General features: G+C 38.1%; 2 protein-coding genes and 1 long non-coding RNA gene across 3 annotated transcripts; all 3 read left to right on the top strand.

Annotated features, from left to right (window-relative positions):
• Nucleotides 1–3,173: 3,173 nt before the first annotated feature.
• Nucleotides 3,174–5,826, top strand: LOC149391486 ((R)-mandelonitrile beta-glucosyltransferase-like). Its single transcript, XM_089619277.1, has 2 exons — nt 3,174–3,799; nt 4,499–5,826. Exons 1-2 carry the CDS (start codon nt 3,283–3,285, stop codon nt 5,437–5,439), a joined length of 1,458 nt encoding a protein of 485 aa, XP_089475403.1. The 5' UTR covers nt 3,174–3,282; the 3' UTR covers nt 5,440–5,826.
• Nucleotides 5,827–10,747: 4,921 nt separating this feature from the next.
• Nucleotides 10,748–12,093, top strand: LOC149391485 (uncharacterized). Its single transcript, XR_016300274.1, has 2 exons — nt 10,748–11,246; nt 11,778–12,093. It is a non-coding gene; the product is annotated as an uncharacterized LOC149391485 (long non-coding RNA).
• Nucleotides 12,094–19,935: 7,842 nt separating this feature from the next.
• Nucleotides 19,936–21,713, top strand: LOC149391484 (7-deoxyloganetin glucosyltransferase-like). Its single transcript, XM_089618844.1, has 2 exons — nt 19,936–20,553; nt 20,648–21,713. The coding sequence occupies exons 1-2, from the start codon at nt 20,037–20,039 to the stop codon at nt 21,598–21,600; spliced, it is 1,470 nt and encodes a 489-aa protein (XP_089474970.1). The 5' UTR covers nt 19,936–20,036; the 3' UTR covers nt 21,601–21,713.
• Nucleotides 21,714–26,604: the final 4,891 nt, after the last annotated feature.

The raw sequence follows: 26,604 nt of genomic DNA, 5'->3' as shown, positions 1-26,604 counted from the left end.
TTGTGTAAGGGAAAGTAATGAGATAGATTTACAAAATACGAGGAATACTCATGTGTTATTTAAGTTGATAAGTACATTATTGCATTGCCATGTACTTGAAGACATCGCTGGTTGATATCGAAGGAACTTAACGGAGAAACGCATTCACATCCAGGCCCGGTTCAAAATTTTTTGAAGCTTGAAACAAATTTATTGTACATATATTTTTTGAATATTTATTTAGACTAAATATATTTGAGGCTAAAATATACCTAATGTTCGGCCTTATACTACATAAATTAGTCTTTCATTTAGTGGGGCCTAATTTGCTTGACCGAGACCCTATAGGTCAAACCGGCCCAGCATGCATCAAATTTGAGAGACAATCTCTCCCACCTATTTAAGCAAGGACACAATATTCCTTTCAAGTGTGAGGATCAGTGACACAAAGAGCGTCGATTATATCTTCAAGTGTCGTTCGCACTTCGGAGGCTCGTAAAGAGCAAGCAAAGTACGATGAAGTGTGGTTGTTAGATTATATTAGCAGTTGGCCCCAATCATTTTGATATGTGACGAAGCTCGACAAGAGGATCGGATTGACCCTCTCAAGTTACGAAGCTATAAATATTTATTTGGGGGTTAATTGGAAAAACAATCTATAGGTAATCTAGAAAGTAAAATTTCATTTAAAATATATTTTTTTTTATGAAAAATAATTACAAAAAATATCAAGAAATCATTTTTGAGGGGGGTCTTAAAAATGTAACTTTATTGATTGGTGGAATTGGGTCCATCAACAAAGCTTGGCTGTAAGCTTTTAGTTAAAGACTCTTTCAACATTTTAGAAAAGTTAGGACTCGTGAGATTGGACTTGGAAGTAACTAATTAAGATTCTTTACTCCACTTAGTACAATTTTGCATAAAATTTCACTACTCTTGAAAAATTTCGATAATAATTTTTTTTTGGCAAGGTCACAAAGATTAAGTGACCATAAGAAATTCATGTGAGTACACAATTATATTTGAGTTGTGTTAACATTTAGTCACCGATGAGTTTCTTTCAATTTTTTTGTTTTCCATTTGTTCCAAATTATGAAGTCATCTAAATGATGTGTCACTTTCCATACTTTCCATTGGCTTTCCTTTCTCTTACTAAATTCTCCGTGTGTCACTAGATCATTTACTGTTTCATTGGTTAACTATATATACACTATAATCTGTAATCATTGCCAAGGTTGAGTCGATCAATTCATCTCCTTCAATCGATCACTTTTCAGATGTTGATACGGTATTAGAGCTCTATATCCGAGTTTGGAGAAATTGAAGATCGATCATGGCAACAACATCGATGAATTCAATGGAGGATACAGCTAGATCTATACCGGCAAGAGCGAATCCAATTGTTTCGAGCAATTTAATAGAAATGAAGGTCGATCTCAACAATTTCCTGATTTGGAGGAAATAAGTGCTCTCTATGGTTAGAGGTGATGATCTACAAGATTTTTTTTTTCTTGGTACCAATATAATTCTGGTGAAATTTGTAGAGTTTGGGGATGAAGAACTCGACAGAGTGAATCCTGCATTTCAAATGTGGGAGAGGCAAGATCAATTACTTGTCTCATGGCTTCTCGCCTCAAATGTTTATGATATCTCATTTACTAGATATACTTTGGGTGAGGTTGAAGAAATGATTACCAAACTCAGTACTTTGTTCTCTATGAAGGATCTTGGTTTTCTTGACTATTTTTTGGGAGTTCAGGTTATCAAAACATATTCAGGGTTACTTCTATGCCAAACTAAGTATTCAGGGTTACTTCTATGCTAACATGCAATTTGCTCGTTCTAGTAGTACTCCCATGAACAATAGTCTTCAGTTGACTGCCTATGGGAGTGATACAATGTTTGATGCTCAGCTTTATAGGTGCATTGTGGGTGATCTGCAGTATGTCACTGTGACTAGACCCGAGCTGGCTTTCTCAGTTAATAGAGCATGTCAGTTCATGCATAACCCTCTGCATGCACGCTGGGTTGCAGCGAAGAGAATATTACGTTACTTGGCTGGCATGTTAGACTTTGGTCTTCGTCTCACCAAAGCTAGTAGTTTCAATATTACTACTTTTAGTGATGCTGACTAGGGGTTAATTCCGATGATTTGAGATCAACTACATGGTATTATGTGTTTGTTGGAGGCAACTTAGTGGCGTGGAGTTCTAAGAAACAACATACATTCTCTCGTTCATTGGTTGAGGCAGAGTTCAGAAGCATTGCAACAGTGGTTTATGAAGTTACTTGGTTAAGTGCTCAATATCAGAGTTGAAGTTGTCTCAGACTCGGGTTTCAAACATCTGGAGCGACAATACTAGTGTTGTTATGCTCTCAGCCAATCCAGTACTTCATGCTCACACCAAGCATGTTGAGATGGACTTGTATTTTGTTCGAGACAAGATGACTCAAGGTCTCATATCAGTGAAGCATGTGCCAGCTTGTGATCAAATTGCAGATGTCCTTACAAAGCCAATATCAAGTTCTGCTTTCCCTCTTATTCTTTCCAAACTCAATGTCACTAGTGTAGATGACTTGAGTTTGATGGGGCTATTAAGTCATCTAAATGACGTGTCAATTTCCTTACTTTTCATTGGCTTTCATTTCTCTTACTAAGTGCTCTACGTAGCACTAGATCATTTGCTATTTCATTGGTTAACTATATATATACTCTGTAATCGTTTTCAAGCGGTTGAATCGATCAATTCATCTCCTTCAATCAATCTCTTTCTCAGCTGGTTTGTATATATAATTTATATAAAAAAAAAAGATAGTTTGAAAAGTCATGTACACCGATGATATTATATATATATATATATATATATATATATATATATATGTATGTGTGTGTGTGTGTGCATGTTTCCTGCTTTACCAATATAATAATTTCAAGCTCTTCGAACATGCGTAAGTATATGCGTCAAACATTTACTCTCTGCTGGTTCAAGATCTGAATTGTGATGATAATCGTATTCTATAGTTTGGGACGACTTGTATTACAATATCCTACATTAAAAAAAAAAAAAAAAAAGACGACTTGTATTTTTGTCCTCCCCTTAGTATTTATTAGTCTCGGGAATTGGGACCCAACGGTATCTTCACGAATCGTGCCAACTCCATATTCAATTATTGATTTTTCACAACACCACCATAACAATAATTTTCAAGCCTCATTGCATATTTCAACACTATAAAAGGAAACGCTGAGCTGAAACAAAAAGCTACACCAATAATAATATACCAATAATATCAACATACATAATGAGTTCGATGAGAGCAGCGACGACGCAAAAGCCTCACGTGGTCTGCGTGCCGTACCCGGTGCAAGGCCACGTCACCCCTTTCCTGAAGCTGGCCAAGCTCCTCCACTGGAAGGGCTTCCACGTCACCTTCGTCAACACGGACTACAATCGCCGCCGCCTCCTCCGGTCTCGTGGGCCCCACTCCCTCGATGGCTTCCCCTCGTTCCGGTTCGAGTCCATCCCCGACGGCCTCGAATATTCCGACGCCGACGCCACTCAGGACATTCCTTCCCTCTGCCTCTCCACCTCCGCCACCTGTCTCCCGCCGTTCCGAGACCTCCTCCGCCGCCTCAACTCCGATCCCGACGTCCCTCCGGTCACCTGCATCGTCTCCGACGGAGTTATGAGCTTCACCCTCGACGCTGCCGAGGAGCTCGGGATACCGGAGGTGCTGTTCTGGACCACCAGCGCTTGTGGCTTCTTGGCTTACTTTCATTACAAGGACCTCATCGACAAAGGCATCGTCCCTCTCAAAGGTAATCTATTTCTTGACCTCAACTTTGATAGTAATATTTTAATTACTTACTCTTTGTCTTACTATCACGTGAAAAGATGATCATACTAATATAATACTCTTACTCTTTTACGCCGCCAGTGAGGTAGTAGGTGTATATGTGTGGGTTTTTTTTTTTTTTTTTTTTTTTTTTTTTTTTTTATTGACGTCCAAGTTTATGGCTGTTTTTATATTGTTATGCCTCTTCCGAATTGTTTATATTATATTATTCCCTTAATTTGTTTTGAAAGTCTGGCTCCGTGGATGGTCACAGTCTAATATTTAATTTAATGATGTGGTCTCTCCATAACTTAGGGGGACATCAACTCCTCTTAAATATTAACCTTCTATTTTTTTGCTTTAATCCTTCTATTTTTTTAAATTATTATTTACACGATAACATTAATTATGAACCTCTTTTTAAATTTTAAATATTTATGTAATAATATTTAATTAATTACATGATAACAATAATAGAATAGTCTCTCTTCAATTTATTTTAAGTTATTAATTTCACCTTTAAAATTTTAGCTTTGAAAATTTCTTTTATATTGTTACATGATTTATTTTGTAGTTGTATATTAGCTTAAACTAATTTTAATATCTCACGCAGCTGTAATTGATTATAGTAAAATATTTTTTTTTTATAAAAAGTCCTACAATTCGTTGAGCCTGTGAGCAGATATGGAAGACATAGAGCGGAAATTGGAGGAGACGGTGATAGATTGGATACCGGGGATGAAAGATATGCGGCTGAGAGACTTTCCGAGCTTCGTCCGAACCACAGACAAAGACGAAGTCATGCTCAACTTCCCCAAAAGTGAGGCCCACAGAGCCAAACTAGGCAACGGTATGATCTTCAACACCTTCCAAGCCCTCGAGAACGACGTCGTCCAGGCTCTCTCCGCCGCCACCGGCCTGCCCCCGGCCTACGCCGTGGGCCCGCTCCACCTGATGACTTCAGTGGCCATGAAGGACGACGAGTCCCTCAAGCCCATCGACTCCAACCTCTGGCGCGAAGATCCGCGGTGCCTCGAGTGGCTCGACGGCAAAACCCCAGGGTCGGTGGTGTACGTCAACTTCGGGAGCATAACGGTGATAACGTCGGAGCAGCTCGTTGAGTTCGCGTGGGGGCTCGCCGGGAGTGGGAAGGACTTCCTGTGGGTGCTGAGGCCTGACCTGATCGCCGGAGAGGCTGCCGTGGTTCCGCCGGGGTTCGTGGAAGAGACGAAGGAGAGAGGGATGATGGTGAGCTGGTGCTCTCAGGCGGAGGTTCTTCAGCATCCGGCGGTGGGCGGGTTTCTGACTCACAGCGGGTGGAATTCGACGCTGGAGACTCTGGTGGCCGGAGTGGCGGTGATATCGTGGCCGTTCTTTGCGGAGCAGCAGACGAACTGTCGGTACAGCTGTCGGGAGTGGGGAATTGGGATGGAGATCGAGGTTGTGGAGCGTTGCGTCATCGCAGGGCTCGTCAGAGAGTTGATGGACGGAGAGAAGGGCCGGGTTATGACCCAGAGGGCTGCCGAGTGGAAGCGTCTGGCGGCCGAGGCAGTCACCGGAGAGTCGCTGGATAATCTTGATAGGATGATCAGTGAAGTTCTTTTGGCTCCCAGAGCTGGTTAAGTGCTATTGCGGTGGTGCTCTTTGTGTGTTGTAACGATAAGCAACTCGCAGAATAATAAAAGTATGCCGAACTTTAAATTTTTTCTTTGTTTTTATTCGTATTCCGGTGGTAGTTTATGGTACCAAGGTTCTAGTTTGCCGAAGTCAAGCTGAGTGGTGCTAAACTTGTCTTATTGTCGTTGTATCTTGGGAGGGTTCCGCTCAACTAATCCAGCACTTGTGGAGGACGATAAAAAGATTCAAGGAAACCGTCCAACATGCCTCAACACTTTCTTTTCCGTTCACTCATTCTTGTGTTTATACCGGGTCAAGGTTTTTCCGGTTTTGTAATTTATTTTATTATTTTCTGGAAAATCAATTCTATTTTCTTGCAAATTGTCTTTATATTCCGTCAATATTATTATAATATTGCTAACATTTGATTTATCAATTTTTCTTTCTTCGAAGTTCTGCTCGGTATAATATTGTTCACTTTCATGACTCCTGGAGTCTATTTGACTTTGGTTCGATGTTGGATTCCTTCAATTTCGGTGCATCCCAGGAGCTACAGCTGCCGTGCAAATTATATAAATAACATCTAACTTGGGTCATAATTTGGGAATCTGAATCCAAAATTCCAAATTGTGGCCATTAACCTATACTTTCCCGAGACACGTGATCAAGGGTTAATTACTTCGAAATTAAATCCAACGAATTGGGGTAACTGTGAAAAGCGCAATACCGAACTTCAAGGCAAGGCTCTAGCTCTCGAGGCATGTGAGTACACTGTAACGTAGTAATATGGACTATGTAATAGAAAACAGTTTGGAAGGAAGTTAATTCCTATAAAATCTAATAAAATAAAATATCGTATCAAAATTGCAATGATCGCCGTACCGTTATCGTTATCGTATCGGGACCCCAATTTTGGGGGATACCGCTTATCGGAGAAGAAACTGAGTGGGATTCAGACCAAAAAAAGAAAAACGATACCGGTAGGAAACCCATTTATCGGAGAGGAACCCGATAAAAAAATGTAGGAACCCGAAGGGTATTCAGACAAATATTTTACAATAATAAAAATAGTTTTCAAAGTTAAAACTTCAAATAAAGATTAATACCAAACATAAACTGAGTTCTTAAACAAAAAATACCATAAATAGAGTATAAATTTATTACAACACGTACGATAAAATACACTAATTATAAGTGGAGTGTCTCGGAGGTTGAAATTTGCGTCGCCTAGATCTGCAGCGTGGTTGATCATCCATCATCATGTTATACTGGTACCACTAGAATATGTGTTGAACCACGTACGAAAGTGATAATCGTAGGACATATGTATACGTGGAGTGTCTTGAGTGTCTCGTCACTCGTGAATGAAGAATCGGTCGACGGCTTTGGCCAACCTATTGATCCCGGAGTGCGATCTTCTTGGATCAGAGGACCCCGAAGATCCACCGGGACCTTCGTCTATTTCTTCGTCAGAGTCCCCTAGACTTTTGTGAAGGTCTGCTCGCATCGACTCACATAAACTCTCGCGTTCCTTCTTCTTTTGAGAGCGTACGTAGAGTAACTCCTGCATTTCCTCCTGTACTTCATGAGGAACCTGGTCGCACATCTTCACACTTTTTGTCTTCTCTATGTTCGCCAAGTGATTTTTCACACGAGTGATTCCACCACCGCTAATGATGTACTCGCAAAATTTGTATTTGCTTGCATTCGGTCGTCCTTCGACGGGCTCGCAATACTTGTATGCCGGGTCGGACGCCATACTTCATAATCATAATCATTTCAATTCCACATATTCACAAATCACCATAACAATCATCAAATTAATTTCAATTCAATATAACCATCACAATAATTATCAAATTCATTTTAATCAACATTTCAAGTAATTCAACTTAATCATAACAATAATCATCAATTCATAATCTAATGAAGATGAATTCAACATTTCAAGACCATCATCATGACAATAATCAAATAATCTCGAAATTAATTAAAATTCTACAATATCATCACAATAATCATCAGTTCATATGACAAAAATCAACATAACCATCCCAATAATAATCAAATTAATTGTAATCAACATTTTAATTCTACTTCATCATGACAATAATCAACTAATCTCGAAATTAATTTAACTTCAACAATATCATCACAATAATCATCAATTCATAAGAAAAAATTGAAAAAAATCCTTAAAAATGAAAAACTCGGATGATACCTCTCGGGTTCCCCGGGATCTGGACAAAATCGGCTTCGGTTGTGCGGGATCCGACGGGACGTAGACCAGAACTGAAGGAATTCGCGGGATTTGGTCGGGATTTGAGCAAACGACGACGAGATGACACGAGATCCGGTCGGGAGGGTTTGCGCAAATTTCTTCCTCGGGAGAGTAGGGTTTCGTGGAATGAGGACCAATTCTTTTAAACAAAAAATGGGACCCGGTCCGGGGGGATCCGGTCCGGTTCGACCGGGATTCGACCGGGTTTGGTTCACGGGAACGGTTTCTGCAACTCCCGTCCCGGTCCCTTCCAGTGTAAGGGATCCCGACCGAAACCCGACCGGAACCCCCGGGATGTCGAACCTTGCAAAATTGCACACATATTCTTGACAATAAGCTTCACCATATGTATGGAACTTTTGACGAGGCGAGTGGGAGTGCGAGCCCTCCAATCCACTGTCCTCATACCTCATATCGAGATTGCATTAATCAAATATGCCTGCTAAAGTAAATCTTCTTGAGATTAGTAACTAGCAAGACTTCGACCAAAGTTAGATAATTAGTTATTAGAAATCAATTATTATGAATTTTTCTTATACACATATATTACATATATGAAGATTTTAGACTTAATAGTTAAACATTTAATACTAAGATTTGAGAGCCGATTTTGTAGCATCCTTTGAGCTATTTTGTGTCTCAGTCTGCAGAACCGTTGTATGGCTCAGCATTCATAAATGTTTTGGGGCTCATTCCTTTGAGCCATTGGCTTGTCGTTTTTTTTTTTTTTTTTTTGGTTAGGGGCTGTGACGGCTCAAGGGGAGGAGAAGTGGGGCCATTGCCCAAGGTCCCTCTCCCAAATAAGGTCCAATTATTTTTTTAACAAATATATTATACGTCTAAAATTATTATATAACTTAATTTGTAGTTATAATTTACTAAATTAATTAATTTATAAGGGTTATTAAGTTATATAGCCACACGGATATAGTAAATTGAGATATAGCCCACCTTTGATTAATTTCTTGTAAATAGCCAAGTAAACTTATTAACAGATTAGTAAAAGACTTATTTAGCACAGCCAAACATATATTTTAGGTAGTTAATAGGATGCCACGTATGCAAGTTGGCTATTTACAAAGTATTTACCAAAGGTTGGCTAATTTACAATTACTATAGTTTAGGTGGCTTATGTAGCCAATTTTTTGAATTTATAATTATAATTTTATTAAATTTGTATTAATTTGTAGTATTAATTTACAGATATTAATAATTCAAATATTTTGTGTTTATCAATAATTTATATGATAATAAAATTATTTTTTTTTTAAAATGAGACCCCTTAAATGAATTTTCGCCCAAGACCTTGTTTTTTTCTTGTGAAAGTGACAACATAAAATTAAATATTAAGTATATATCATGTAGTGAGAGAGACATATTTTTTTTTAAATAAGAAGTAGGTTTCTTGTTTTTTTTTTCTTGTTCTTGCCAGTGCTATCGTGTTCACGTAGAAAATCCACTAATATTGAAAGAGAAATTTCATTTTCTAGACCCAAAAGTTATGAAAATATCTCAATTAGACCCGCTAGTTAAAAAATATCCAAAATTGGACTTTTGTACCAATTTTGGACGAAAATACCCTTAATTCAAAATAAATCATCTCTCCATCTATTTCCATCTCTTTCATTCTCACTCTCACTTTCTCTCCACACCAAATCCGACGTGAGCCTCATTCCAACGTCCAACCACATCAAATCCGACGAGTTTCAATGCCCACCACACCAAATTCGACCGAATTGGAGGTGAATTTTTTATTTTTTTTAAGGTTGATTTGAATGAGATTTGGAGGTGAAATTTTTTTTTTTTTTTTTTTAATCTGGATTTCCGATGAAGACCATCGGAATCCATCGGATTCGGTCGGATCCAACCGAATCCGATGGATTCCGATGGTCTTCATCGGAAATCCAGATTTAAAAAAAAAAACAAAAAAACACCTCCAAAGATGGATTCCGACACGTTCCGACGAGTTCCGATGGATTCCGACACGTTACGAAACCCTCAAAATCGAAGCCAAACATATACCCAAAGTTCTAATCCTAGCGCAATCAATTCGAAGGTGACAAGAATTGTGATGAAGAGAATTTAAAAATGAGAGGAATATGGGTTATTTGAATTTCAATGGCATTTTTGTCCGAAAAGTGTCCAAAAGTCCAATTTCAGATATTATTAAACTAATGGGTCTAATCTTGATATTTTCATTGTTTTTAGGTCTAGAAAATGAAATTTCTCTATTGAAACTTGATGTATAACAAATGTCATGGTTGATGATCTAATGGATATTCAATAATATCCCAATACAAGGGAGCAGATTGTCAGCCTGTCTCAAGGCACTAAGTTCTCTAGTGTTTGTGCTTGTGCACCTACTAAACAATAATCAGAGTGTATCCTAAACAAGATGCAATAAAATAACAAAACAAAGCCAAAATTCAAATCAGAAATATGGCAATGGAATGGGTTCATGCTGGCTCAAAATCGAGTTAAGAAGAGCCATGAATTAGAATGACAAAGAACCAAATAATGGACTCAGTAGTTCCAACCAAATAATGGTTCACACATGTGTGTGTATATTTAAGGTCTGTGGCTTTTTTTTTTTTTTTTTTTTTTTTTTAAACGTACCAACCAAAATGTTTCTTGATATTTAGCACTCTAAAATTGGTGGGTGAGGAGCTTCAGTCCCGCATGGCCGGCTAGTTTTTTCTTTGGTTGGTTTCATGTTCTGGTTGTGTGGTTTCTTGTTTGTTTTTTGTCATTCTCCGCCATACGTGAGGGTTTTTATGAAATCTCCGTGGCACCGCCCACGTTTCTCAAAAAAAAAAAAAAATTGGTGGGTGAGGTGTGGATAGAAGTACATATCAGAATTGGTTTTTATCTTAGCTACTGAGTAATAAAGCTGATCATTTATTAGTGGCGCTAATTAATTACATAGTGTGTATATTATACCCACACATGAATAAATATCAAACTATACTTTGCAGCAAAAAATATAAAGATCAAATGGTACCTGCAAAGTCAACATGGAAGTATGTAAGGTCATGTTTGGTTGCTCATCCGGAAAGTGTTTTTCAGTTTTTGTTTTTGCTTTTTGTTTTACAAAAAAGTAAAACGTGTTTGTTTTTCAATTGAAAAATTTTTTTTGAAAAATTTTCAAGTTGTATTTTAATTTTGTGAAGGATTTTCAAAAACAACTCTTAGGTGTTTTTGCTTTTTTTCACTCACGTTTCTCTCTCTCTCTCTCTCTCTCCAACTCGCCATCTCTCTCTCTCTCCAACTCGTCATCTCTCTCTCTCTCTCCTGGCGGCGGCGGTGAAGGCGCTCCTGGCGGCGGCGAAGCGGTTCACGGCGGGGCCGCCGCAGCTCCTCGGCCGGGCCGACCGACTCGACGAGGCTGCGAGGGTCGTGGACGAGATGCGGACCGCGCGCGCGCTCCGGCAAGGAGAACGCCGCCGCGAGCTCACCCAAGGCCACCGACCGTGGAGGGACACCGGAAATCAAGAGAGAGCGCGCCGATGAGGTCCGTTCCATAGCAAGTGAGGTGAGATATTCTCTTCTCTGAAATCAAGATTGAAAACTAGGGTTCTAGAAATTGATTTTGATTTGGGGCTTTTCAATTCTGAACGTGTTTGATACTCCTTGATTTATTTTGAGCTCGATTATTGAAAATGATGATTTGAATTGAAGGTTTGAACTCGAATTTAGTTGGGTTTTTTTTTTGCCGTGGGTTTTGATGGAATTGAGATGTTGGGGGTTTTCGCTTGTGAACGAGATCGATGATTCTTGGATAAGTTTATACCCGAATTTGTGATTGTTATTGATTTTGGACGAATTTGCTTTGGATTTTGACAAGTTTGGCCATGGGTTTTTGTCTTGGCCGTGTGTATTGTTATTTGGCCGTGTGTTTGTGTCTGTGCTGTTGTTGTTGTTGTTGTTAGTCTGGACTTGTTATTGATGATGATCTAAGATCGATAGGTTGAATTGATGTTTCGTCGCGGTGGTGATGAGTCGGAAACACGTTGATATTTTGGATTGTAATATGGTTGGTGAGCTTTGCGAGTTTATTGTCAAGGGTCTAGGTACGGTATAGGTGGGCTACGTAGAGCCCAAAACAGCGAGTTCGGGACGGCGAGGGCGTGACCGGGAGACGACGGAGTTATAGCGCGAGTATCGACGAGGCGAACAAGACCAGGAGAACGTCGAGTGGATACGGCGTTTCGGCTTTGGCTCGGAGGCCCGCGAGTGTCCGTTAGAATTTTATGAATTTTTGTTGTTGTGATGTGTTATCACGGGTTTTAAATAATTTGTATACGAATCGTTTTGAGTTAACGTTTGGTATCTCGGTTACTCGAGCGTCGCGATAAGAAATTTGACTATGTTTTCCTTGAGATTCGGAGAAGAAAAGAAATGATTTTTATTTTGTTGGAGTTATTTTCTAATCTCATTTTGGATAAATTAAATTAGTTTTATTCAAGGAAGCACAAGCTCGCTTATTAGAGTTATTTCTCGGTTTTGAGTTTGAGTATTGTGGACTACTCATAAGATTCTGATTCAGGATCGGTTTGATTTACTTTTTATTCGGATCAATTTATTTAAGACTCATAAGCATGGAATAAAAAAAAAAGTGAAAAGTGTACCAAACAGTTTTTCCAGTTTTTTCAATTTTTCAAAAACAAAAATGAAAACTGTACCAAACAGCTTTTTGAAAACAACTACAAAACAGTTTTTCAATACAACTACAAAAATTAGAAAACAGAAAACAAAAACAGTTTGAGTTAACTACCAAACACTACCTAAGGTTGCGCTATAAGGTACTCTAAGGGTATGGCATTTTGACCCCACAAAAAAGTATGGGCGAAAATGTTACATTCCTTTCAATCGTCTTCTGAAATCCCATGATGTTGTGCTATAAGGTACATTACACTGCACTTTCTGGCCACTCTAATAGGCTCATGAATGCATACATTGGACCTACTTTTCTCTCAATATTTTGATGTGTACAGATTCTTGTATTTAGTGATCAGAAAATATATAAATAAAATAATTTCAATGGTCTCAGATGGATTTGTGAAAACTTACCCATGCATAGTTGACCTTTCATTATGCAAAATTACATAAATTTCTCCTAAATTTTTACCCCGGTCATACAACTTGACCTTTAATCTTCCAAGCTGTTACAAAATTGTCTATTTAGTTTAATTTGTAACCCAAAAAAAAGGCACAAACTGCTCACGAGTGGCTTAAAAAAAGGTAAAATTGTAAAATACATATTCCCTTTTCTTCATCGACTCAAAATTAAACTTTAAATATCTCAAATCAAATTTTAGTTTCATATTTATGTTATGTTTTTTTTTTATGTGAAAACTTAGTTCGAGTTTTTAAAACTTAATTTGAGTAATGAAGAAAATGAAATATGAATGTTACAAGTTTACCCCTATTTAAGCCACATGTGCAATAAGTGAATAAGCAAGTTGATGTAGATAAGACATAGGAACAATTATCCAAGTGATGAGCCTCGAGTCTCGATGATACAAGCATAAAGATATATATATCTTTACACGTCGTTCTGAGGGGAGTCTTGAGGAGCTGATTTTAATTTTATGATCAGCTGCCCATGAAGCTGCTCTTATGCATGCACGCCATTACGCAAAACCAAAATATTCGCCTACATCACAATTCACAAAACCAAATCAATACACATGTCAATGTATAATAAGTTTCTTATTTTCAGATTTTTTTTTTAAATTGAATCATATTATTGACCATGCATTGTTTAATGGTCACGTTAAGAAGAATAGAAGGTAGGTGGCAAGTGACACCTCAATATGAAAGATTTGTTGCATATAAATTGGTAAAATATGAAAATTTAGGCTTGAATATAACTATGGGAATGTGCTTAAATCAGGTAAACAGTGCCATCTATAGAAAGATCTGTTGCGATACAAAAAGACCATTTATGGAGGGTTGAGGTCGTAATCTTAATTACTGAATTTTGAGTGAACATTACATTTCAAGGTCTGTTTTCAAATTTTTCGGTAGTTTTGGCTTTTTTTTTTTGTACTTAAATTCTTTTTATTTGTTTCCGTTTTTAAGTTGTAATTTTGGGCATCAAGGACTTCATAAAGTATTATATCCTTTATTTTAAATTTAGTCCTTTTTTTTCTTAATAGATAAAACTGATTTTTATTTATCTTCAAGAGATAAAAATTAAACACTAGAGGGTTTTTTTTTTCATTTTGCGTTTTTCTGCCTTCCTATCACACGTGGACTTTATTACACTTTTAAAATATTATTTATAACGATTATTCAGAGTTTGATAAATTATTTAGGATAAAAATTACTTGCTTCTTTGGACTTTATTACATTTTTTTTAACTGTTTACAGTTTTATTATACTTTAGGATGCAAATACAGTATTCTTCTAAAAAAAATTAGAACACCAATTGTTTTAGAAATGTTGTACTTATAAAATACTACTATCATTTTCTCCTTATGACTAGTTTAAAAAACGCACTACGCGCGAGTCGGCAATATTTTTTAAAAAAAAAGTGAAAAAGAAAAATAAGTAAAATAAAGTAAGTTTAGACTTTTAATTGTATTAAATATAATATACATTAAAAAATTATATAAAATACATTGATAAGAGAGGGAGGAAAAAAATATACATACAAAAAATATACAAAATATATTTATGAAAGAAGGAAAAAAAATTCAAAATCGGAAGTAAAAAAAGTCAAAACCGGAAGGGAAAATCAAAACTGGAAGGGAAAAAAATGGCTCCACGTGTCGCTGCCTGGCGGCACCAGAATTCAAGTTGAAATTAAAATATATACAAAATATATTGATGAGAGGGGAAAAAAATTAAAGGTCGGGAAAAAAAATAAATGATAATATATGTTATTGATACAGTATAATATAGTATTAGTAATTATGATTATAATATACATAAAAAAATATACAAAATATATTGATGTTTGGAAGGGAAAAAAATCAAAATTGGAAAGCAAAAAAAAAAAAAAAAATCAAAATCGGAAGTAAAAAAAAATCAAAATTGGAAGGAAAAAAAATGGCTTCCACATGTCGCTGCCTGGCGGACTAAGATTTAAGTTGGAAAAAAAAATATATATACAAAATATATTGATGATAGAGAAAAAAAAATTAAAGGTCGGAAAAAAAATGATAATATATGTTATTGATATAGTATAATATATTATTAGCAATTATGATTATAATATACGTAAAAAAAATATAAAAAAAATCAAATTGGAAAGAAAAAAAAATCAAAATCGGAAGTAAAAAAAAATCAAAATCGGAAGGAAAAAAAATCAAAATCGGTAGGAAAAAAAAATGGCTTCCACGTGTCGCTGCCTGGCGACACCAGGATTCAAGTAGAAATAAAAATATATACAAAATATATTGATGAGAGAGGGAAAAAAAATTAAAGATCGGGAAAAAAAATGATAATATATGTTATTGATATAGTATTAGTAATTATGATTGTTAATCGCGTTTTTGGATTAGCACTAAGAACCGTTCGTAGTTCGATCTAGTGCCGGACCCTATGGCCGTACGTAGGTTGGGTTTGGTGAAGTTCTTCTCTTCTCGTCGTGTTCATGTCATTAGGATCTTCGGGTCTCCGGATCCTTGAGTTTTTGGATCTTGGGATCTTTCACGCTCATCGTGTTCTTCGCGTTCTTTGTTGAGTTTTTGAGTCTTTATTTCTTTGAGTCTTCAACCCTTTGAATCTTCCACGTTCTCCGTGTTTTTCACGTGTTTGTGTTCTTCGTGTTCTTCGGATCTTCAAGTGTCCGGGTCTTCGGATCCTTGCATCTTCACCTAACCATAAGAAAATGTGAATCTAGAGGGACGTGGATTCTTCGTGTTCTTCGCCGGGTCTTCGAATCCTTGCATCTTCACCTAACCATAAGAAAATGTGAATCTAGAGGGACGCGGAGGGTTTTCCCTCGGCGCGCGCTCCGACGCTCAACATTAGTCGTGTTGTATTATGTTCTTGGTGAACGATTTGTACTCATCCCTATGTTTTCTAGAGAGAGAAAGAGTTGTAGTGTGATTTTTGTAGAGTTTTGACAAGTTGAGAGAAACTTACATTGTGTTGTGAATGAATGAGGTATTTATAGGGACCAAGGAGTTTGGTGAAAAGTACTTGATTAGGTGGTGGAGATGGCCGGGTGGTCTTGGCCGAGTGAAGACGGCCGGGTGGTCTTGGCCGATTGAAGACAACCGGGTGGTCTTGGCCGAGTGAAGACGGCCGGGTGATTTTGGCCGAGTGAAGACGACCGGGTGGTCTTGGCCGGGTAAAGATCTTGGCCGGGTGAAGATGACCGGGTGGTCTTGGCCGGGTGAAGATGACCGGGTGGTCTTGGCCGAGTGAAGACGATCGGGTGATTTTGGCCGAGTGAAGACGACCGGGTGGTCTTGGCCGGGTGAAGATGACCGGGTGGTCTTGGCCGGGTGAAGATGACCGGGTGGTCTTGGCCAAGTGAAGACGACCGGGTGGTCTTTTATTTGGCCGACCGAGTGGTTATTTTTGTGGTTTTGTCTTGAAGATTTGTCAAGAAGTCTAGCTTGAAAACATTCTTTGAGAGTCTTTTGAAAGACATTTCATGAGTGTGAGTGTTAACTCGGAGCTTGGCGCGTGAGTTTTCTTGTGGGCTTGTGCCTTGTGTATGGACTTGATGTATTATCTTTTGCTCTTGGGGTGTTATTTATACCATGTGAAAATAACGGCATAACAATGATTATAATATACATAAAAAATTTATACAAAATATATTGATATTTGGAAGGGAAAAAAATCAAAATTGAAAAAAAAAAAAAAAACCCTGCCACGTGTCGCCCCCTGGCGGTGCCAGGTGGCGGCACCAGGATAAAAGTTAGAGAGGCATTGCCTCTTATTAACTATGGTAAGGATATAAAAACAAAATAGTTGGGTCTGTATTAACCTGGTTCTTCAAGCCCGTCAAGTCAAATGTTGAACCAGCCCCATCAAGTCAAACTGGCATTTTTAAACATAGTACTGTTAGGTCGCAGGAAATAAAAAGTGTCGGTATCGTGGTCAGGCCTATAAACGTTCGGGCCTGAAACAAGACAAGCTATAAGTTTTAGCCTAAAGGCGTGCTATTCCCAAAAGTATGATTACCTAAAATACCGATTCTCCTATTCGTATATAATTGACTTATTTCCCAATATGTTTACGAGATTGTTTAGTATAAAGTTTATAATCTTATTTAAAATAAGTTTACGTATGGTTTCAATATAAAAATCAATATTGAACCAACCGTACCAAGCCTTAAAACCAAGAAATAACTGTGATCAACCCCTGTCACGGCGTTGCAACTAAGAATCAACCGTTTAAGTGACTGTGTCTCATCCATACCCAAACCTGTGCTACGGCCATGCAACTTAGAATCAATCATGTATGCGCCCGTGCCACGGCCACATCCACGGCTTAAAGGCTTAAATGACTTTAATGAAATCTACGGTTTAAATGCCTCTACGCTCGAGCCCAACCATAGCCACGCCGGCGATCGTTCCACGGCCAATCCCTCGCCCGTGCCATAGCCACACCCGGGCCCATGGCCATGTGGGTTAGCTCTTAGTTAACTCACGACACCCCTTCCTAGGAGGTCATCCATCTCAGACTTCACCCGCGCGAGCACGCTTAACTTCATAGTTCTTATATATATATATATATATATATATATATATATATATATATATACATATATATAAAGCTACCAAAAATCATATTCATGTGATTGATATTGGTTGAACCCAGCAATACATTTATCCTTTCTCAACTCAAGTACTTGACAATTTTCCAAGTCATAGCTCATTCTTAAATTTTGTTTTCGTGCCATAACTCATTCTTAATTTTTTTATCAAGCCACGCAATAGATCATTCTTAATTTATTTTCCATGCCATAGCTCATTCTTAATTTTCCAAAAACTTGACGACTTTCCATGACAAGTAATTGGTGATTTTCCATGCCAAAGGCTCGATCGTTTTTTCAAGTACTTTGAAGCACTCTTACGGGACAAGTAAGCTTATGAATGTTTTGCAATGTACTTAGTGATTTTCAATATCAACTAATTTTATAATTCTCATGAGTAAGTATTTCAATATTTATGTGCCAGAGGCTCCATCATTTTTTCCAAGTACTTTGAAGCACTCTTAAGGACAAGTACTCATAAGATTTTTTGCAAGTGCTTAGTTATCTCAAGTACTTGGTCATTTTTCACAAGTACGGTGCTTATATTTGGGACGTGTGCTTCGTAAGTTCTTTGCCCAGTACTTTTGATTTTTTTTGGTGAATGCTCACAACTGTTCTTGCGACTTTTTTGCAAAGTACTTGGTGTTTTTCAATCCCGAGTGCGTGGTCAATTCTCACAAGTACTTGGTGATGGATTGAGTTTCACCGTACCATATTCAACCTCAGTGATCTCACAAAAAAAATGATAAGAAGGGAGCAGGACGAATCGGAGCGACAATGGGCTGAATTTTAGTGGATCTTGGTAGCAAAGTCACTCTGCCACTTACAATACCCCGTTGCGTACTTAAGTCGTCAGCAAAGGATTCTACCTGCCGCTCGGTAGGAATTGTATTTCAAGGCGGCCATCTATCCCCGATCACCGTTGAAATCTATTCATTAACATGGAGTCTATTCTTTGTTGTCTCTGTTGACGATCAATGGTGACTTTTGGTGGATATTGGTGTGAAGCTCGCCATCACCGATGAAATTCGTGACCTTGTTTTCCTCAATCTCTAACTCTCTCTTAGACGGTGTCGGTAATGTAGCTTTCCACTAGAGGAAACCTCAACCTCATCAATCCCGGATTCAAACTCACAGAGGCGATGTCTTTGTTCTCAGGTGCTCTGTCTCGACGTAGACCTCCGCCATCCATCCCATCATTCTGAATCCCGACTCAAGAAGAAGGTTAAATTATTATTTTATGCATGTCGCGGTCTTCTTTCTAATGGCGATTGTTGGAGTTAAGGAAGTGATCCTCTTTTTAGAGGTTGGTTCTCGCACTTATGCCTCGATGGTCGTTAGATGCAGTTTTTTTTTTCTTTTTATCGTTTGAATCAGTTTAGTTTTTGCGATTTTTTAATTTTCTCTGTAATTTTCTGTTCACTAGCTTGTTAGTTTGAATAGAATTTCTTTAGTGCAAAACAAAAAATTTGTTACACATTGTTCGAACTAAAGTTAAGGCGCCATCTATGCACATACGTTTTCATAAACAAAAAAAATTAGAAAAATAGCCAACTTAAACGTTTGATATTGCTAAATAGCCAATGTTTGGTAAATATTAGATAAATAACCATAAATGACGACGTGACTTAATATGACAGTGACTATTTACTTAATTTTACATTTGTAAATATATAAAATTGGCTATTTACCTAATATTACCAAACCTTGGTTATTTAACAATTCTCAACGTTTAAGTTGGCCAGGGCCGGCCCAAACTCACCGAGGGCTCTAGGCGATTCAATATTTTGGGACCCTATAATACTAATAAAAATTTAAATTTTCAGGGCAAAAAATGTAAATTTTTTAGAAAATGGGCTAAAAGTGTAAATTTTTAGGGTAAAAAATGTAAATTTTCTTAAAAATAAGCAAAAAATGTAAATTTTTGGAGGCCCATCCACATATGAGACCCTAGGTCTGAGCCTAGCCCGCCTTAACCCAAGACCGGTAGTGAAGTTGGCTATTTTGCTAAATTACCCAATTATAAAATATTTTATAAGGAAATCCAGAATAACTTAACGATAGTGTTATATTAGTGAGGAATATAATCCAATAGATATGTGTGATAACACACTTTTATATTTAAGAACTTATTCTGCCATAAAATTCTCAATTACCAAGACAGCTGTTATATAGTTATTTATTTCAATAATAAAAAAAAAAAAGTTTATGTAGCTCCACTAACAACTCAGAATCGCGTCTGCTGTCCCAAAAACTCGGATTCGCGTAAATGTTTGAAATCTCTTTACGTTTTTAATAATTACCACTTGTCGGCGAATTCCACGTTTTAATTATATATAAAATGAAACATGTGAAATCAAACTTAACTACACACACACTAACCACAATTATCTACAGTTTTATTAACATTCAAATGACAAATTCACATTTTCGAAGTTTTGATTTCAATTAAAATATAAACATGACACGAAGAGAAGTACAACTTGAAGACTAGAAATCTGGCTATAAATAGCAAGGCATAACAAAGCAATAGTCAGTTTCAAATACACATACATATTCTGGTCAGAGATCATATATAAACATTAAATCAAGTAAGAAATGGGTTCATATGGAGAGGAAAGAGTAGAGAAGAGAAAGCCACACGCGGTGTGTATCCCTTTCCCGGCGCAAGGCCACGTGAAGCCGATGATGAACCTTGCCAAGCTCCTCCACTCGAAGGGCTTCCACGTCAGCTTCGTCAACACGGAGTTCAACCATCGCCGCCTCCTCAACTCTGGCGCCATCGCCGCCGACATCGCCTCCTTCCGGTTCGAGGTGGTCCCCGACGGCCTCCCTCCGACGGACGCGGAGATCACTCAAGACATCCCTTCTCTCTGCCACTCCACTCCCATCCACACCCTCGCCCCCTTCACCGCCCTCCTCCGCCACCTCAACTCCGAACCCGACGTCCCTCCGGTCACCTGCGTCATCGCCGACGGCTGCATGAGCTTCACCCTCGACGCCGCCGACGAGCTCGGAATCCCGGAGGTCCTCTTCTGGACCACCAGCGCTTGTGGCTTCCTCGGTTACCTTCACTACAAGGACCTTCTTCAAAGAGGCCTCACACCTCTCAAAGGTATAATCATTATTACGTACCTCTCTCATCCCTTGCCATAATAATAGATATACGTTGCATTTAGATTGATAATATTATTGGTATGAATTTTCAGACGAGAGTTGTGTGAGTAATGGATATCTAGAAACGGTGATAGACTGGATCCCTGGGATGAGTGGAATCCGTCTGAAAGACTTACCGACGTTCCTCAGAACCACAGACCCCAACGACGTAATGCTCAAATTTGTCACCACAGAGACGACGCGAGCGCAGAGAGGGAAAGCGATAATCCTGAACACGTTCGAGGAGCTCGAGAGCGGCGTTCTCGCACCGATCCGGTCCATCCTAAAGCCGCCGGTGTACACCATCGGCGCTCTGCCCCAGCTGGTGGACCGCTTGGTGCCAGCGTCGGCTGCGTCGGAGGCCATAAGCCCCAGCCTGTGGAAGGAAGACACGTCATGCCTCAAGTGGCTCGACAGCAAAGCCCCGGGGTCGGTGGTGTACGTGAACTTCGGGAGCATAACTGTGATGACGTCAGAGCAGCTGAGGGAGTTCGCGTGGGGGCTGGCCGGTAGCGGGAGGCCGTTCCTGTGGGTGATCAGGGCTGACCTCGTCGGCGGCGACTCGGCCGTGGTTCCGCCGGAGTTCTTGGAGGAGACCAAGGAGAGGGGAATGGTGGCGCGGTGGTGCCCGCAGGAGAGGGTTCTCGAGCACCCGGCGGTGGGCGGCTTTCTGACTCACAACGGTTGGAACTCCACTCTGGAGAGCCTCTGCGGTGGCGTCCCCATGCTGTGCTGGCCCTTCTTCGCCGAGCAGCAGACCAACTGCTGGTTCGTCTGCGGAGACTGGGGGGTCGGGATGGAGATCCACAGCACCGCCGGCCGAGACGAGATCGCACGGCTTGTCCAAGAGCTCATGGAGGGAGAGAGAGGGAAAGAGATGACTAGGACGGCTCTGCGTTGGAAGACACTTGCTGATGTGGCGGTTTCTTCCCGTGGCGGCGGTGGTATCGGGTCGTCCTTGTCGAATTTCGATAAGCTCGTTGAGCAGTTATTGAGTTACAATTAATTGATTGTATTAACGGTTTATTTGTTTATGATCATATTTATCTCTTGTTCTATTTCCTTGTTTTGGCTACTTGGATTTTCGCTATATATATATAGCATTAATAAACATTTCGGTCAACCTAATTTATGAATATATTTGTTTCTTTTAAGGAGAGATTGTGTATTGCGCGGTTTTCTTTGAAGACTAAATACATATATATATATATATATATATATATATATATATATATTTTAACGTAGTAATTTTTTTTTTAATAAGTTTGAAAAAAATAAATATAAGATACTGTTAATGAAAATGAAAACTATTAAAGAACAGTTAACGTAATGTTACGGGATAATTTGGTCAAACACCGAGCATAGTAATCGGACTCCCGAGCAGCATACAAAATCCAGCACCGAACTCAGGTAAAATAGACCTAAGAGTTAACCACTGAAAATGAACGATCCGTTCATAAGATAAGAACGAAACCTACCGATCAGAACTTCGGAGAGAAGAGAAGACCGTAGATCAAAGACTAGCGCACATCAGCGTAGTAACCGCCCACCACTGTAAAAGGAAGATGGCAGTTACCAAAAACTACCAAAAACGTGGGACTGATCATCCCACGTTCACAAGAATAACCGTCCAAAACCCACGACCACAAGGTGACGAGAGGGACCTCAGACGCATATAAATATGAGATTCGAAGACAAAGGGAGACACGAGAATTTTAGGGCCTTTTTTGCTTTCTTTTACTTAGAACCCTTTGTAAACATTGCTCTCTTACATTAGATTCGTCAGTGTTAGGAGAAAGTCTCGCCTGAGTCATATCGGTACTCGGAGTCTTAGTACTCGGAACCTGTGTATTTTCGTGAGATATTGTTGTACTAATTTTACAGGTCAACACGTAATAAGCTAGAAAAACCACTAGCGTAAAATAGTCTGATAATGAAGCTGTTGCTAAAGAGCACATGCAGGTTGAGGGTTGGGTCGTTAAAATTTATTGATCAGATATGAACTCCCTCACTTGAAAAATGTAAATGTTAAACATCAGAGGGTAAACGTTTTTTTTTTGTTGTGGGCCGGTTGATCTGGTAATATTATTTTTTTACTTTGCTGCAATCACAATCTTCTGGAACATGAGTCTGTCAGATTAATTAGCTCGCGCTTTTCATAAAGGGTTCTTTCTTTTCTTCTTCTTCTTCTTTTTTTTTTTTTTTTTTTTTTTTTTCTTTTTTGAGAAAGAAAGGGTTCTTTTCTACTTGTTGGTATATGTCGCTATTGGTGACTATCTCTTATCAGTAGCAATTATTAAGAACATGACATTTTAATTATGTTCACTTGTTTTGTTCCTATCTAAAGTTAGACTCTCATGTATTTTATCGTTTTTCATCTATAGTACCACTATACAAGAAGGGGAAAATTTATAACGCTATTGCTATACAGTGTTAAGAAAATGCTTGACATACCCACTTGTGTATCACACTAGCGTGTTCCACTGAACGCTCAGTTTTCATATCTCATACTCTCAAGACTAATTTCCTGTAATTAGAAAAAAAATACATGCATTGCGCGATTTTTATTTTTACATAATTTGGGGAATGAACAACATTAAAATTATGTGTTGGGGATTCAGAGTGCGTTGGCCTTTTAAAATGTAACGACGAAGCTTTGACTTGACTTTTTGAGTTTTGAGCTTATTACTCATGTGAGCATTTCTTATTGTGTAGGGCAAAGCAATACGATAAATATATACAAAATACGAGGAATATATAAACTCAATAATTACGTTGATATAAGTAAATTCTTGACTTGCCATATACTCGGACACAGTGGGTTAACATCAAGGAAATTTAACTTGGAGTTGCATATATGGCAACGTCAAATTTGAGAGACAATATACTACACTACCACTACGCGAACCTCGTAGTCAATCAGACGCGTTACTACGTAGTAGAATCTACGTGGCATTTATTACGATTTTATGTCAAACTATATTTTTGTTTGTTTTTGTAGAGGTATATATTAATTACTAATATCACCCACAAGGATATGTCGCTTGCATGAGAGGGTGAGCTTGAATTCATTGAGATATGTTTTGACTTTTGACTACTTCAATGTAATGACTTTTAGTAGCTGTTCATTGATGTAATATGTCGCTACTCGTCGTTTATCCCATCGTTCTAATTATTGGAAAACGACATTTTATGTCCAATTTCTTTGTTCATATTTCTAAAACTAGACTCAAGGATTTTATCTTTTTCTTTCCATTCTATGAATGCGTCATTTTCTTTTCTCAATATAATTACGTCATTTCTTAATTTAAAAAATATATTCTTGTATATCTATATTCTCAAGATGTGCATTGGCCTTTCGAAAACTGCAGGTAGAAGATATTGGGCCTGGAGTGATGTCACAACGAAGCTTGACTATATTTTTTGGGTTTTGAGCTTACTCACGTGAGTATTTCTTGTGTAAGGGAAAGTAATGAGATAGATTTACAAAATACGAGGAATACTCATGTGTTATTTAAGTTGATAAGTACATTATTGCATTGCCATGTACTTGAAGACATCGCTGGTTGATATCGAAAAAACTTTAACGGAGAAACGCATTCACATCCAGGCCCGGTTCTAAATTTTTTGAAGCTTGAAACAAATTTATTGTACATATATTTTTTGAATATTTATTTAGACTAAATATATTTGAGGCTAAAATATACGTAATGTTCGGCCTTATACTACATAAATTAGTCTTTCATTTAGTGGGGCCTAATTTGCTTGACTACCGAGACCCTATAGGTCAAACCGGCCCAGCATGCATCAATTTTGAGAGACAATCTCTCCCACCTATTTAAGCAAGGACACAATCCTTTCAAGTGTGAGGATCAGTGACACAAAAAGCGTCGATTATATCTTCCAGTGTCGTTCGCACTTCGGAGGCTCGTAAAGAGCAAGCAAAGTATGATGAAGTGTGGTTGTTAGATTAAATTAGCAGTTAGCCCCAATCATTTTGATATGTGACGAAGCTCGACAAGAGGATCGGATTGACCCTCTCAAGTGACGAAGCTATAAATATTTATTTGGGGGTTAATTGGAAAAACAATCTATAGGGAATCTAGAAAGTAAAATTTCATTTAAAATATTTTTTTATGAAAAATAATTACAAAAAATATCAAGAAATCATTTTTGAAGGGGGGTCTTAAAAATGTAACTTTATTGATCGGTGGAATTGGGTCCATCAACAAAGCTTGGATGTAAGCTTTTAGTAAAGCTGAAAATCCAATTAATCGTGATTAATTGGTAACCGAAATTTTCGGTTAAAATTAATTGTTAACCGAACATAAATTCAGGCCAATTAATTGTAATTAACCGAATTGACCGTATCTTATTTAATACTATTATTTAATACTATTATTTAATACACAATGGAATGAACATTTTATTAATAAACAACTATTATTATTTTCAATTAACCTTGGTTAATTGTTTTTTATTCGGTTAAAATTAACCGTACGGTTAATTTTAACCGAAAATTCAATTAAAATTAACCGTACGGTTAATTTTAACCGATTAATTTCGATTAAAATTTAAATACAAGACCGAATTTTCAGCTTTAATTAGCTTTTAGTTAAAGACTCTTTCAACATCTTAGAAAAGTTAGGACACGTGAGATTGGACTTGGAAGTAACTAATTAAGATTCTTTACACCACTTAGTACAATTTTGCATAAAATTTCACTACTCTTGACAAATTTCGATAATGAATTTTTTAGGCAAGGTCACGAAGATTAAGTGACCAGAATAAATTCATGTGAGTACACAATTATATTTGAGTTGTGTTAACATTTAGTCACCGATGAGTTTCTTTCAATTTTTTGTTTTCCATTTGTTCCAAATTATTAAGTCATCTAAATGACGTGTCACTTTCCTTACTTTCCATTGGCTTTCCTTTCTCTTACTAAATGCTCTGTGTGTCACTAGATCATTTACTGTTTCATTGGTTAACTATATATACACTGTAATCTGTAATCGTTGCCAAGGTTGAGTCGACCAATTCATCTCCTTCAATCGATCTCTTTCTCAGATGTTGATATGGTATTAGAGCTCTATATTCGAGTTTGGAGAAATTGAAGATCGATCATGGCGACAACATCGATGAATTCAATGGAGGATACAGCTAGATCTATACCGGTATGAGCGAATTCGATTGTTTTGAGCAATTCAATCGAAATGAAGCTCGATCTCAACAATTTCCTGGTTTGGAGGAAAAAAGTGCTCTCTACGATCAGAGGTCATGATTAGCAAGATTTTTATTTCTTGGTACTGCTACAATTCTGGTGAAATTTACAGAGTTTGGAGAAGAAGAACTCGACAGAGTGAATCCTGCATTTCAAATGTGGGAGAGGCAAGATCAATTACTTGTCTCATGGCTTCTCGCCTCAATTTTTGATGATATCTCAGTGACTAGATCTGCTTCGGGTGAGGTTGAAGAAATGATTACAAAACTCAGTACTTTGTTCTCCATGAAGGATCTTGGTCTTCTTGACTATTTTTTGGGAGTTCAGGTGATCAAAACATTTTCAGGGTTACTTCTATGCCAAACTAAGTATATCAAGGTGTTGTTGTGCAAGGCTAACATGCAGTTTGCTCGTTCTAGTAGTACTCCCATGACCAATAGTCTTCAGTTGACTGCATGTGGGAGTGACAATGTTTGATGCTCAGCTTTATAGGTGCATTGTGGGTGGTCTACAGTTTGTCACTGTGGCTAGACCTGAGTTGGCTTTCTCAGTTAATAGGGCATGTCAGTTCATGCATAACCCTCTGCATGCACACTGGGTTGCTGCGAAGAGAATATTACATTACTTGACTGGCATGTTAGACTTTGGTCTTCGTCTCATCAAAGCTAGTAGTTTCAGTATTACTGCTTTTAGTAATGCTAACTAGGGGCTAATTCTGATGATTGGAGATCAACTACAGGGTATTATGTGTTTGTTGGAGGCACCTTAGTGGCATGGAGTTCTAAG

This window comes from Urtica dioica, chromosome 7 (genome assembly GCF_054948205.1).
Source record: "Urtica dioica subsp. dioica isolate 48M chromosome 7, U.dioica_male_clone48M_v1_H2, whole genome shotgun sequence".
NCBI classification, from domain to species: domain Eukaryota; kingdom Viridiplantae; phylum Streptophyta; class Magnoliopsida; order Rosales; family Urticaceae; genus Urtica; species Urtica dioica.
Note: the sequence above shows the minus strand (reverse complement) of the source record. Positions and strands in the feature narration are given on the sequence as shown.

Coding starts and splice junctions, on each gene's coding strand:
- LOC149391484 (XM_089618844.1), top strand. CDS start 20,037: ATGGGTTCATATGGAGAGGAAAGAGTAGAGAAGAGAAAGCCACACGCG. Junction 20,554..20,647: donor AGGCCTCACACCTCTCAAAG/GTATAATCATTA, acceptor ATGAATTTTCAG/ACGAGAGTTGTGTGAGTAAT.
- LOC149391486 (XM_089619277.1), top strand. CDS start 3,283: ATGAGTTCGATGAGAGCAGCGACGACGCAAAAGCCTCACGTGGTCTGC. Junction 3,800..4,498: donor AGGCATCGTCCCTCTCAAAG/GTAATCTATTTC, acceptor GCCTGTGAGCAG/ATATGGAAGACATAGAGCGG.